The 12,783-nt window shown below is 40.6% G+C and overlaps 1 protein-coding gene across 6 annotated transcripts in view; it reads right to left on the bottom strand.

Moving 5' to 3' along the window:
* ARHGEF10 (Rho guanine nucleotide exchange factor 10) overlaps nucleotides 1-12,783 on the bottom strand; it is a 119,589-nt gene that overhangs the window by 77,996 nt on the left and 28,810 nt on the right. For 3 of the 6 annotated variants that reach the window (XM_068937325.1, XM_068937321.1, XM_068937322.1), the window contains exons 3-7: nucleotides 9,348-9,515; nucleotides 7,795-8,085; nucleotides 4,448-4,514; nucleotides 3,184-3,263; nucleotides 2,116-2,172 (exon numbers count right to left, since the gene is read on the bottom strand). In XM_068937325.1, the coding sequence (XP_068793426.1) occupies nucleotides 2,116-2,172; nucleotides 3,184-3,263; nucleotides 4,448-4,514; nucleotides 7,795-8,085; nucleotides 9,348-9,515 (663 nt within the window). Of the gene's footprint in view, nucleotides 1-2,115; nucleotides 2,173-3,183; nucleotides 3,264-4,447; nucleotides 4,515-7,794; nucleotides 8,086-9,347; nucleotides 9,516-11,061; nucleotides 11,199-12,783 lie in introns of all 6 variants that reach the window. The other 3 variants (XM_068937326.1, XM_068937324.1, XM_068937327.1) reach the window with 2 other exon arrangements.

The following is a 12,783-nucleotide window of genomic DNA, read 5'->3' as shown; positions in this document are numbered from 1 at the left end:
TTAAAGACACTGGAAAAAGTGTTTCCAAAATACTAAAAAACAATTGCTACAACATTGCTCCACGTTGTTTTAAGGAAGTATTTCTAATGGCTTTATTACTTTCTACTTTCCACTCCTTACCTCAGCTGATGTTTTATTTGGCAAAGACATCAGATTTGACAAACTAACTCAAAAATGAAATGGAAAATGTTTATTATCAAATACTGATCAGAAAACAGACATGCACTTTACATACAAAATCATCTGACCCACTACAATTAGATCCATTACAATCCTGCTAGGGATCCCTGTTGTCAGAGGTTATAACTTAGCATTTAAAGCTGCATCACATAACCCAGTAAAAAAATTTGTGCTTCCGTTTTAAGGCTAGAACTTCAGTTTTATTTAAATTGAAAAAGAATACATACTCAAAAGAAAAACTGACATGTTTTACACATCTGCCTAATTCATGATTCTAGGATTGAAAAATTACGTTTTGATCAGTAATAATCTTCCAATATTAACATTAATGACATTATTTAGAACTAACATGAAGTAATCTCCTCTAATTTGGGATAATTAAATGTTTTTTTTTAAAATCTCCATGTATATCAAAATTGTCCTTAAAATACACTTCCTGAAGGAGAAGTTTCAGTGGTAATTAGCACAATTTAAAATTTAAAAAATCTTAAAAAACCATCATTATAATGATGTAAGTCCAAATTTTGCAATGCCAGTATTGGGCCAGGATATGCCCAGTGATTTAGTGGATATATCTTGCTCACATGCTACTGCAGAATGAGACACTCAGATTGCAATGTTTGTGAAATAGATGTGTCTCCCTGTCAAAACATACAATCCCAACATACAAAACATAAAGATCATGAACATGCAGAGATGAAATTACCCTCATCACCTATTTTCTCAGAATCTTCCAATGTCTTTGGTACAGATAAAAAGCCAGAATTTGGGTTAATAACTTCCAGGTTAAGCTGAAAATTCTGATTGAGATGCTCAGCAAAGCTTTGTTCCACGTCCCATTCACCTCCCCAGGTCAGCCCCAGCTGCCGTGTACATGTTTCCTGACTGAGCTGGAAGGTGTCCCTGCCCAGACTGGCACAGTCAACTTTGGGACCTTCCAGTAACAAAAGCATTCAAGTCACTAATGTAAGAAATGCAAATAATAAATGAAACATATTTTAGTAATAAAATTTGCAGAACGTCTTGCCTGAACAGTACTAAGAACAAGAAACAAAAACGTTACAGCCTACGTGCTTTTTTGAATCGTTAACACGGTTATAGTAAAATTCAGCTCAAATACCTGTACCCCCTAAAAGCCAAGAAAAGTAGATGTTGAGTTCCTAATAAGCTAGTCCCATCAAACACAAAATCTTGCATCAACCAAGCCTCAAGTACAGTCTTCACTGCAACCAAAAACGCCAAAACAAATCTGAGAGAGACCTTGCTTAAATAAGCCTCTTGACTCCTAGTTCCACTGATCCCAGTCAGGACAAAATCTTGGCTCCAGCAACTGCTTTGAAATCTATTCTCGCCTTTCCAAAAATGGATGCAAAATAAGGAGCTACACTATTCTGCAGAAATGTTTTATTTCAGCTTCAGTCACAGTTAAGGTGGTAAACGGCCTCTCTGAATCTCCTCTTCAATGCATGTGCAGTGATCTGAACATACTTTTTCATCTATCAGATAACTTTATGTGAAGCAGAACTTTAAAGAATAGAGCAGTTCTCTGTACAATTATAAATCAGTTGATCTATTTAAAAATATCCTCTCCCTACGTACTTTGCCTTGTTTCGGTCACATGGCTACAATACCCCCAACTCTAACTCTGTCTTTCTCTAATGTATGGAACATCGCCACCCAGGGATTCGGGACAGTATCTGTACAATAAAGCAGGATTCAGCTTTTGAACAAAATAGTTTAGGAAACCTGTGGATATAAATTCTGTCAAGAGTTAGTTTTGAGTTTTGCAAGACCCCCGGATATAGTGTTAATTTCACGGACATATTTTAAGGTACTTAGTGAATTTGTCTATTCAGTAGCCATTCACACAGCTCACATAACATTTCTTTCAACTTAGAATACATCTACATGGTTTATATTACAAAGACCTCAAACCTGGTTCAGAGTCTGAATTTTCTCTTGGCACATCATCATAAATTACTTCATCTGGGTCTAAAAGCAAAACAGGAAAAAGAAATGAGAAATCCCACAAAATTTGATTGGGAACAACAATGAATTTTGGTTATACTGGCACATATGAATATAATGGAGATTTGTCCATCAGCATTTTGCTAGTATATCTAATTATCATTAATCAAATACTATAAGAATGCACAATCCCAGTAATGATGATATATTTGAGAAATTTCAAATGGTGTTTTCTGTCTTCTTTATGATAATCTTTGGGATCCTGAAAACAGAAACCCATTTCCAGAGCTAACATTTTTCCCTCCTTTTCACAGCACTATGGTATGCTTTGTGCTTGCTGAGCACTGCTTGCTGCCTTACTAATTGGCCCTAGGAAGCTGTAACATACATTTTTTTAAAAAAAGAACCAAAACTCTAAATAATGTAATGATCATTCTAGTAAGTTAAGAGGCAGGTTGAGATGATGATGCAAATTCTTCATTCGTTTCAAATGCCATGGTAGGGGAACCACCAGCCCAGCGGGAACCCTCAATTAGTCTGAGCTGAGGACGGCCAGGAAATTCTGTCCTCAAACTACATGGTCTCTGTTCTGGTCTAAAACACACCTGCCAGGAAAGAGCCAAGGTGAAACACTAAAAAAAATTGATAATTTCTTCCCTTCCACTTTCTCCAAGAAGTTAACTGCAAATTCCTATCAGAAGAGCAAACTCTCATACAGCCACAGAGGAGACTGTGAACTTCAGCACATTTCCACTATATATATATCCAATGGAGCCAAATGATTTGCCTTAAACAGTGGCATATGATTCCATTAACTTCACAGAGTACTCCACAGAAAAGTGAGTGTTAAGCTTACATTAAAATATTACACTATTGAATTTTTTTTTTTAACTGGTACAACTTGGCTCTGGAACACATCTGAAAGAAAAAAGAAAGTGAATACAGACATCCCTGTAAAATACATAAATAAATGTTGATCACAACTTAAAATTGATTTTCTTCTAAAGTTGTACTTGAGGGCTCTCTGATACTTACTTTCCATCCATGCTGTATTTGCTGGATCTGCAACCCATTTGGCCAAAGCATCATCCTCTTTCCTGACCTGGATATCTTCACTTGAAAAAAATGTCATAAAATAAAAGTATTAAAAGCTACACCACAATGCTTTTAAACAACCGTAAAAGCAAGACAATAAATAAAAAAAGTTCACTGCCTTCAAGTTCTCACTCTGAGGTTGCAGCTTACTCAAAAATGCTACTTCAGTAAGGAATTAGGATATAAGGAATATAAGGATATAAGGAATTAGGATAATAATCTATTTTGAGGATTTTAGTCAAGAAATTGAAATTGTTTCCCCTCCCACACCCAGAAATGTTTTGTTTCTGAGTTATTCTACCAGAACACAGAAAATTATCTTGTTGAAAACTATGAGATGAGGGCTGCTCTTTCACTGTAAAAAAAGACTGAACACATACAGGGCTACGTGAGGAGGTGCACAGCCAGCAGACTGAGGGAGGTGGTTATCCCCCTCTTTTTGGTGCAGCGGAGGCTGCGCCTGGAACACTATGTTCAAGATTTGGGGCTCCCTGATTCAAGAAGCATATGGAGAAACTGGGGAGGGTCTAGCAGAAGGCTGCCAAGATGGCCAGAGGAGTAAAGCACATGCCTTACATGGCGATAGGCTGAAGGAGCTGTGCTCATTTAATCTGGCAAAAAGGAGTTATGGGGTGACCCAACAGCAGCCTACAACTAATTGAGAGCTGCAGAGGTGATGGAGCCAAACTTTCCGTTTGCTGTGCCAGATCATATGAAAAGGGGAAACGGTCAGCAAACTGCAGATTGGGAAGTTCAGTTTGGATATTAGAGAAAACTTGTTCACCAAAACGGTTATGCTGAAGAGCAGACACTGCTCGGAAATGCTGTGGAATCTTCATCCTTGGAGGTTTTTGAGACACAACTACCAAAGACACAGCTGATCTGATCTCGTGTTGGCAGCAGTCTTGCTGCAAAGTAGGAGGTTAGACTATGAGATCTCCAGAAGTCTCTTGCAGCTAACATTGCTATGATTCTATAAAAATTAAACATTATTCCTTCAAAAATATCATGCATGATTGTACCTATTAGACCTCGATCAGTGCTGATTATGGTATACGAGCAGAGTTATAGAGCTAAGAAAATAAAAATAAGCAAAAAATGGAAATGTCAAAAACGAAAAATAAAATGTTTGGCTTATCAGATGCAAGCTTTCTCAGGAATTAAGGGTTTATAGGTCGTGAAAATGTGTTGAACCAGCAATCACCTATTTTGGGGATCCTCTGAGTTTACAGAACTACAACGGCATTCTTCAGTTGCTGACTGCATACCTGCTAAGTAGAAACAAAATATGATCATCAAAATGCTTGAAATAAAACATAGATGTAGTTTAAATGCTAGGTTTTAGCATAAGAAACTGATTTTACTAAAACTGCTAATGAATCATCTATTTCTGTACAACATTTTTATCCCTAAATGAACACATCTAAAAAATTCTAAGAGTTTTTTCATGCTATTTTTGTGAATGAAAGAATTAATTCACAGAGACACAGTAACTTTGTCTAAGAGCTATTAAGAGGAAATCACAATGTCTGATGTCTTTAATTCTAATTTCTGAAGCATATATTCCTTTACAGGAAATAAAAAACACACACAGACATTTGTTTTTACCTGCCAATATGACTAGTGGTGGTGGAGAGCAACGGCTGCAAGAAAATGTATCACTACATAGGGAATTACAGTAGAATTGCTGCCTAGCTAAAGGCTAGTATATTCAAAATACAGTAAAGGAAAAAGGATATGTTATGGGAAGCTTTCTGTTCTTCCTGCTCTCTCAACATTAAGCTGTCAATTTTCACAGAATCACAGAATCGTTTAGGTTGGATGGGACCTCTGGAGATCATCTAGTCCAACCTCCCTGTTCAAGCAGGGTCACCTAGAGCATATTGCCCAGGATCACGTCCAGACGGCTTTTGAATATCTCCAGCGAAGGAGACTCCACCACCTCTCTGGGCAACCTGTTCCAATGCTCTGTCACCCTCACAGTCAAGAAGTTTTTTCTCAGGTTCAGATGGAACTGCCTGTGGTTCAGTTTGGGCCCATTGCCTCTTGTCCTGTTGCTGGGCACCACGGAGAAGAGGCTGGCTTCATCCTCTTGACACTCCCCCTTCAGATACTTGTACACGTTGATGAGATCCCCTCTCAATCTTCTCTTCTCCAGGCTGAACAGGCCCAGCTTTCGCAGCCTTTCTTCATAACAGAGATGCTCCAGCCCTCTAATCATCTTGGTAGCCCTCCGCTGGACTCTCTCCAGCAGTGCCATGTCTCTCTTGTCCTGGGGAGCCCAGAACTGGACACAGTACTCCAGGGGAGGCCTCCCCAGGGCTGAGGAGAGGGGCAGGATCACCTCCCTCCACCTGCTGGCAACACTCTGCCTAATGCACCCCATCATACCATTGGCCTTCTTGGCCACAAGGGCACACTGCTGGCTCATGCTTAACTTCTTGTCCACCAGGACTGCCAGGTCCTTCTCGGCAGAGCTACTTTCCCCAGGGTCAACCCCCAGCCTGTACTGGTGCATGGGATTATTCCTGCCTAGGTGCAGGACCTTGCACTTGCCTTTGTTGAACTTCAGGAGGTTCCTCTCCGCCCACCTCTCCAGCCTCTCCGGGTCCCTCTGAAGGGCAGCACAGTCTTCTGGTGTGTTAGCCTCTCCCCCCAGTTTAGTCTCATCAGCCAACTTGCTGAGGGTGCACTCTGTGCCTTCCTCCAGGTCATTGATGAATATATTGAACAAGACTGGGCCCAGGACTGACCCCTGGGGGACACCACTAGCCACAGGCCTCCAACTCGACTCTGCGCCATTCACCACAACCCTCTGAGCTCGGCCATCCAGCCAGTTCTCAAGCCACCTCACTGTCCGCTCATCCAAACCACACTTCCTGAGCTTGCCTATAAGGACGTGATGGGAGACAGTGTCAAAAGCTTTGCTGAAGTCCAGGCAGACAACATCCACTGCTCTGCCCTCATCTACCCAGCCAGTCATTCCAGCAGAGAAGGCTATCAGATTGGTCAAGCATGATTTCCCTTTGGTGAATCTCTGCTGACTACTCCTGATCACCTTCTTGTCCTCCACATGCTTAGTGAGGACCTCCACAATGAGCTGTTCCATCACCTTTCCCGGGATGGAGGTGAGGCTGACAGGCCTGTAGTTTCCTGGCTCCTCCTTCTTGCCCTTTTGGAAGACTGAGGTGACATTGGCTTTCTTCCAGTCCTCAGGCACCTCTCCTGATCTCCAGGACCTTTCCAAGATGATGGAGAGTGGCCTAGCGATAACATCCGCCAGCTCCCTCAGCACTCGTGGGTGCATCCCATCGGGGCCCATGGATTTGTGGATGTCAAGTTTGCACAAAAGATCTCTAACCTGATCCTCCTCAACCAAGGGAGAGTCTTCCTTTCTCCAGCCTTCCTCTCTTGCCTCCAAGGTCTGGAATTCCTGAGGACTGGCCTTAGCAGTGAAGACGGAAGCAAAGAAGGCATTCAATAACTCTGCCTTCTCTCTATCCTTTGTCACCAGGGCACCCGCCCCATTCAGCAGCGGGCCCACATTTTCCCTCGTCTTCCTTTTGCTCTTGATGTATTTGAAGAACCCCTTCTTGTTGTCCTTGACATCCCTTGCCAGATTTAATTCCAGCTGGGCCTTAGCCTTCCTTGTCGCATCCCTGCACGCTCTGACAACGTCCCTGTATTCCTCCCAAGTGGCCTGTCCCCTTCTCCACATTCTGTACACTTCCTTCTTCTGCTGGAGTTTTGCCAGGAGTTCCTTGCTCATCCCTGCAGGTCTCCTGCCCGCTTTGCTGGACTTCTTCCTCAGAGGGATTTTGCCAATTTTGCCAATTTTCGGTTACAAAATAGGGGAATTGTTCCTGTTTCTTTAACAAATCATAGTTATTTCCCTTCCAGTTTTCCCCTTCTGTGTTAAAATTGGACTACAGGACAAATAAAATCTGTCAAATCACTGAGGAAAATATTCCATAGCAACTTTAAATCCACTGGGATTGAAAAGAAAAGAAAAACGCATATAAGGGGATAAAAGGGACAAGAACTCTGCTCTGACCTAGCTAAAGCATGATAAAGGTTTGTGAAAAAACATTTGGCTTGAGCACTGAATTATTAATCAGGAAATTACTTCATGTCATTAAGAGGGGATTAACATTAATCATTCCTAATGGCAAGATAAGACAGGAGCGTTGACTAGCGTTATTAATACGGTGCTGACAAACCAAAGGTCAAGCATCACCCATTTAAGTAAAGGGTTGAGAAAGAACTGACTCTATACTCTTTTTTCTTATGCATCTTTATTTAGATACCTCAGTCCTAGTATTGCAAGCAGAGTCATGCAGGAACTACTTTTTAATATATCAACATTTTTCTTCAATGTCTGACAATACATTTTATTTCCTACTCTAAGATAGGGTTCTTCTTCAATTTTCATACAGAATCTCCCACAGATGTCAAGGAACAGTGCTACACAAGCATTTAAAAAACAGTACAGTTATCTGGAGTTAAACAAGGATTCCCCTTCAAACAAAATAAATTTGGTAGATACAGTACCTTCTTCATCCACAGAAACACTGCGTATTATAATAGGACTGGAGTATGCTGGCAGTATCAATGGTAAATTGGATGGTACAGCATAGCCACAGGGCACAGGAACAGAATATCCACTGCACAAGTTAGGACTTGTACTTTCATCTGGAGGGCTTGGTTCTGGTGATGAGGAGAGATCCTTTTCTTGGATTGGTGAAATATTAATAACTGAATAGGGGTTTACTTTTGTTGGAGTGCACTCTGTAGTAGACTGTGATGTCTGCGTTTTCTCACTTTTTTCTAAATTACCAGTCCCTTTATTTGAAAAATGAAAAAACAAAAAATAAGGTTTTATTTTTCATATTTGAGCCTCACTTTAGAAGGAGCTTGCAGTCTACAACTCATAAAATTCCCACAAAGGAAAGTAATGCTGTTGTCCCCATTCTACAGATGGGGAATGCAACAGCAGCAAAACAACTGGGTCATGCTGGAAGTCTGTGGAAGAACAAAAACTGGATTCCAGGACTCCTAAATCTTAGACAGGAGGAAGGCTGACAGGCGTTAGGGTCTCAACGAGCACATGGTTGAAAATAGCCTTTAACCCTTAAGTTTAAAATCTGGATTCTATATGAATTTGTGTCATATATGATACAAAAAACATTTTAGTAATAGCTATGAGAAGAAATAAAAAGTTCACTAGAAGTTCACTCCTTAAAGAACATTCCTGAAAATATTCTGCTGATAAAAGGAGAAAGAAACTTTCCACATTTTCGTCCTTAAAAATAAATTATTTCCTGATATCTCTTGAGACTAGCTGAGTTATAGTGGAACTAAAGGCCACTTTAAAATCAGCTGCAGAACTGAAGCCCAAATAATTAAAAGTTCACGAGATTTAGCTGCAACTTCACAAAAAGATGAATGAGCAACAATAAAAATTTTCAGGGAAAGGTAGTGCTTAAGTTACAAGTTGTCACCTAAAGACTCTGTTTACAAAAGGAAACCGGACTGAAGTTAGTCACATTAGCTGCTGTGGGGCTGAGCAGAATCCAGTGATTTCCAGAATACGCTCTGGCACAGAGAGCATCTGCATGTGTTATAACAAAGTCTAAGGGTTAGTAAAATACAACATCAGTTTATAAATAAACTGCTGACATTCTGATTCCACTGGTTTCTATATACATATCCTCTTCAGATCAGCAACCATCGCACCTGGCTGTGAAAAAGGCTTGTCTCAAGCCATCCACATTCAGCTGCAGTTGCAAGGGCATAAAAGTTTCCCTCTAACTCAGCACCACAAGTGAGACAAGATACGCTGGTTCGAATGTCACAGGCACATGGAAAACCTCACAGAAGTGACATGACCTGTTCAGTTGCCTTGTTAAATCTATCACGGGCGTTAACTAGCAGGAATGAACAAAACACTTGTATAGTCTTTGCATGGAAATCCGTATGATTTTTCCAAGGCACACTTACAAATACTTAACTACATCATCAGGAAAAGGCTCCTATATTCCAGCAGTCTGATCTTTGCTTAGCCTAGGGGAGGCACAGCCTATGGGACTCGCAGGCTGACTCACCCGTGACGTTAGCCTCTTCATGCTCTACGTTATTTCCAGAATCAGAAGGTGGCGTAAGAGCTTGTCGGTCTGCTTCTGGTATCTCATCTCCACTATCGAAGTCAAACTGTTCTCCTTCTTCTTCCTCTTCATCATTTGTACCAGTGAGTTTGGGTTCATTCTCTAGAACTATGTAGAAAGACACTCTTTTTTGTTCTTTGTTTTTATTAATGATTTCATGAGATTAGTAATATACCATTAAGCCTTAAATTTTACATTAATGGAATAAACCAAAACCTCTTTAATATGCTGACAAACTCATGCAGCTCTCAGTATAATGTAAACAATGGAATTACTGGAAAGCAACAAATAACAGATAATATAATATTTTTGCTTTTGTCACAATGAACTGAAACCAGAGCATTTTTTATGAATATATTTAATCAGCTGATTTTTTAAACAAGAAAAGTTCACACACGGGTTTGTATTTTGAACAGGAGTTTTGGGACATTACGACTTCAAGCCTTTATTCCTTTTTAATTCTTCTAAGTCTACTCTTTCACAATAGCCCAAAGAGAAGGGAGAAGGGAGAAGAAGGGTTGAAGAAGTGCTGTCCCAGGGAAACCACTGCTTTCCTGGTGTACGCTATGTGTCAATGAGTAACCTCTTTTGAGGGATGAAGGTAGAGTTTGGCTTTGGCTTCTACAATGACGCTAGCTAGTGTCAAAATGCCAGTGACAGTAACTTTTCTCATACACACCATTAAAGAGCAGCAGAATTCTTTCCATCTCAGTCTGAGCTAGTTTTATACCAATGGCATTATGTGCCGTGTTATTAACCATATTAAACACTTTAGTCATCAAGGCATCCTTTAGGCATGGGGTGTGGGTGTTGATTTTTCAGTTCTTACCTCTGAAAAAGTACTGGCTGAAATAATCAAATTATTTTCTAATTCAGCTAGAAAGCAGGAGTGTTTTTTTTTTTTCCTTTTTTTGGTCTCTGCTTACTTGGTTACTGCAGTAACGCAGTACAGACTTGCCACCGAACACCAGGGTGGGGACAGGCCACAGGAAGCACAAAGAGGTTCCCTCTGTGCTATTGTTCGTATCCACAGGGTCACGGAAATCCCTTAAAGAATTAAAAGTCTCTCATTGTGTTATCTACTGCTGTTTTAACTGCGCGTTCAGAGGAAGCCTGCTCACAGCATCCAAAGCTTATGCTGGAGATGTTGTGCAGGGCAGCAGCCGCAAGGCATGAAGCCCATGCCCACTGGGCGCCGTGTCCACAAATCTTCTCTGCAGGTCTCTCAGAGAGAGGGTTCATTCCTCCCTCCCTAATCCTCCTGTAGCTTTTCTCCTACCTTCTGAAGGGAAAACACTGATCAGAAGTCTGCTTGAGGTAGAAGCAGTTGTCTTGGAAATTTTTTGGCCAGGCCTGCCTTCTTCCCAAGCTTGGCCTCAGAACCACAAGCAAAATCTAACTTTTATATAGGCGTCCAATAATGTATTAAAAATACATTAGTAAAACATATACCTATAGCATAAAAATACAATTATAAACATATACACAAATACGTTTCAAAAATATAAAAGAAGTTCACAGGGTCATTTCCCCCCCTTCAGGTAATACAATCCTAAAAACAAAGTCTTGCAGAGACAATAAAATCTCCTGAATCATGATGATATTATCAGCTTTTCTACCCTCTAGGACAAGTTTTGTATCTTTATGATAAAACCTGCAGAATCCGTAGCTCTTGACTGCTTAGATTGTCATGGTAATAAGCATTCTTGCCAAGTCTTCTGTTTCTTCAGGCAGGCTGAGCTAGCATATTTTATCACAGTCACAAACAACAAGATCTTTCGTGTAGTCTTTCTGCAGGAGAAAAAAGTTAACTAATTACAAAAATATTAAAAAATGAAAAAAGGGGTTTCTCTGCATTTATTGCCATGGTTTATAGCTGCGGCAGCAGGACATTTAATTCAATTGTGAGGTTTTTTTCTTTTTTCCTTTTTTTTTTTTTAATCCTTTGGTAAGAAGTCAGCCTTTGGATTAAGGCTTTTCATATTTGCATTTGTCCATTAGCAATATTTTTCTGAAAGATGCTAAAATTCTGCAGAGCTGTTCCAGCTGACTAACGCCAAGCATAGAAGTCTCGCTAATTCAGCGCACATTAGGCTAGACTTTGCACAACTACTTTCTACTTGACAGTAATGGGGAAAGGAAAGAAGGGAGGAATTTTTAATACGTTTTCAGTACATTCATGAACTTCAATTTTAGTATTTCACAGGTTTGTGCTTTCCAAGTGGAATATTTTTGTGATTACCAGCGTGTGAGAGGATGGTTAGTCAGTAAGCAGGTAACAACCACAGCAGCACAACTTATAGCGTTCCCACACTGCTGTCTAACACTCCTCTTGCTGTGCTATACAGAAGCAGGGATCGGCAGCAACCATTTCAAAGACACGATACGGTTACATCTGCATTTTGTACGGTGGGAGGAGGAGGAAGATGAGCTTACTGGAATGGGTGAAATGTGCTCTGATCACTTCTACAGCATTAGGCCACTCAGGAAAGGCGGATGTTGCTCAAGCGAGGCTCAGGTAAGAGCAATGAATTCACCCGTTCGCTGAAGGCTGGTTCTAGGCATCAGGAAAAGAGAACCGGTGTGGTCTACGAAACGCCCAAGCCCTGCAGGGAAACACCTAGGCAGCCCCAGGCCTTTGAGGGTTTGCAGCCGCTACGTTAAGGAGTTTCAGGATCCAAATTTTTACCTGAGGCATACAGAGGAAACCTATACAGGCACCTACTAATTCTCTACTCCAGCGCTTTGATGCGCTTGCCCAGGCATACGCATCTAGCGCGGTGCCACCTGTCAGGGACAGACGAGAACTGCCACTGGCAAAAATGTAATCCGAGAGGCTTAGAGCAGGAGGAATGACTCAGGACCCAGGAGCAAAACCTGGCCAACTGCTGTGCAATTTTCCTTCAACACCCCCCTCTCTATATAGAGAGAGAGATTGATCTATCTATCTTATGGTTGAAGGAAGAAATTCAAACATCGAGATTGAGTTTCCCAACTGAGCTAATAAAAAAATCTGAAAAATACCACCCAATTTGTATTATAGTTATTGTTAATACTACGCTGTTTTATTTACAAACTTCTCCTTTATCTCAGAAATAAATAAAGCACAGGACCCTGCATCTGAACAGGACAGCATGGAAACTTCCCCTAAGTTGCATCAGTGATAGAAGAGTGGCTTAATATTAAAAAACAAATAAACAAGAAAAGAGAGAAATTCCCTTTTCAAATTACACACCTTTTAGTAATGGTAGACTGGAGCAAAATAACTCTCCTTCATAAAGTTTTCAGACTGTATTTTAGCTTTGTGTCACTTCGGCATTCATTTAATTCTGCAGGTTTAAGGGCAAGTTTAGTAATCCCTTCAGTGTAGTAATTA

Source organism: Struthio camelus, chromosome 3 (genome assembly GCF_040807025.1).
Source record: "Struthio camelus isolate bStrCam1 chromosome 3, bStrCam1.hap1, whole genome shotgun sequence".
NCBI classification, from domain to species: domain Eukaryota; kingdom Metazoa; phylum Chordata; class Aves; order Struthioniformes; family Struthionidae; genus Struthio; species Struthio camelus.
This window is presented reverse-complemented; position numbering and strand designations above follow the sequence as displayed.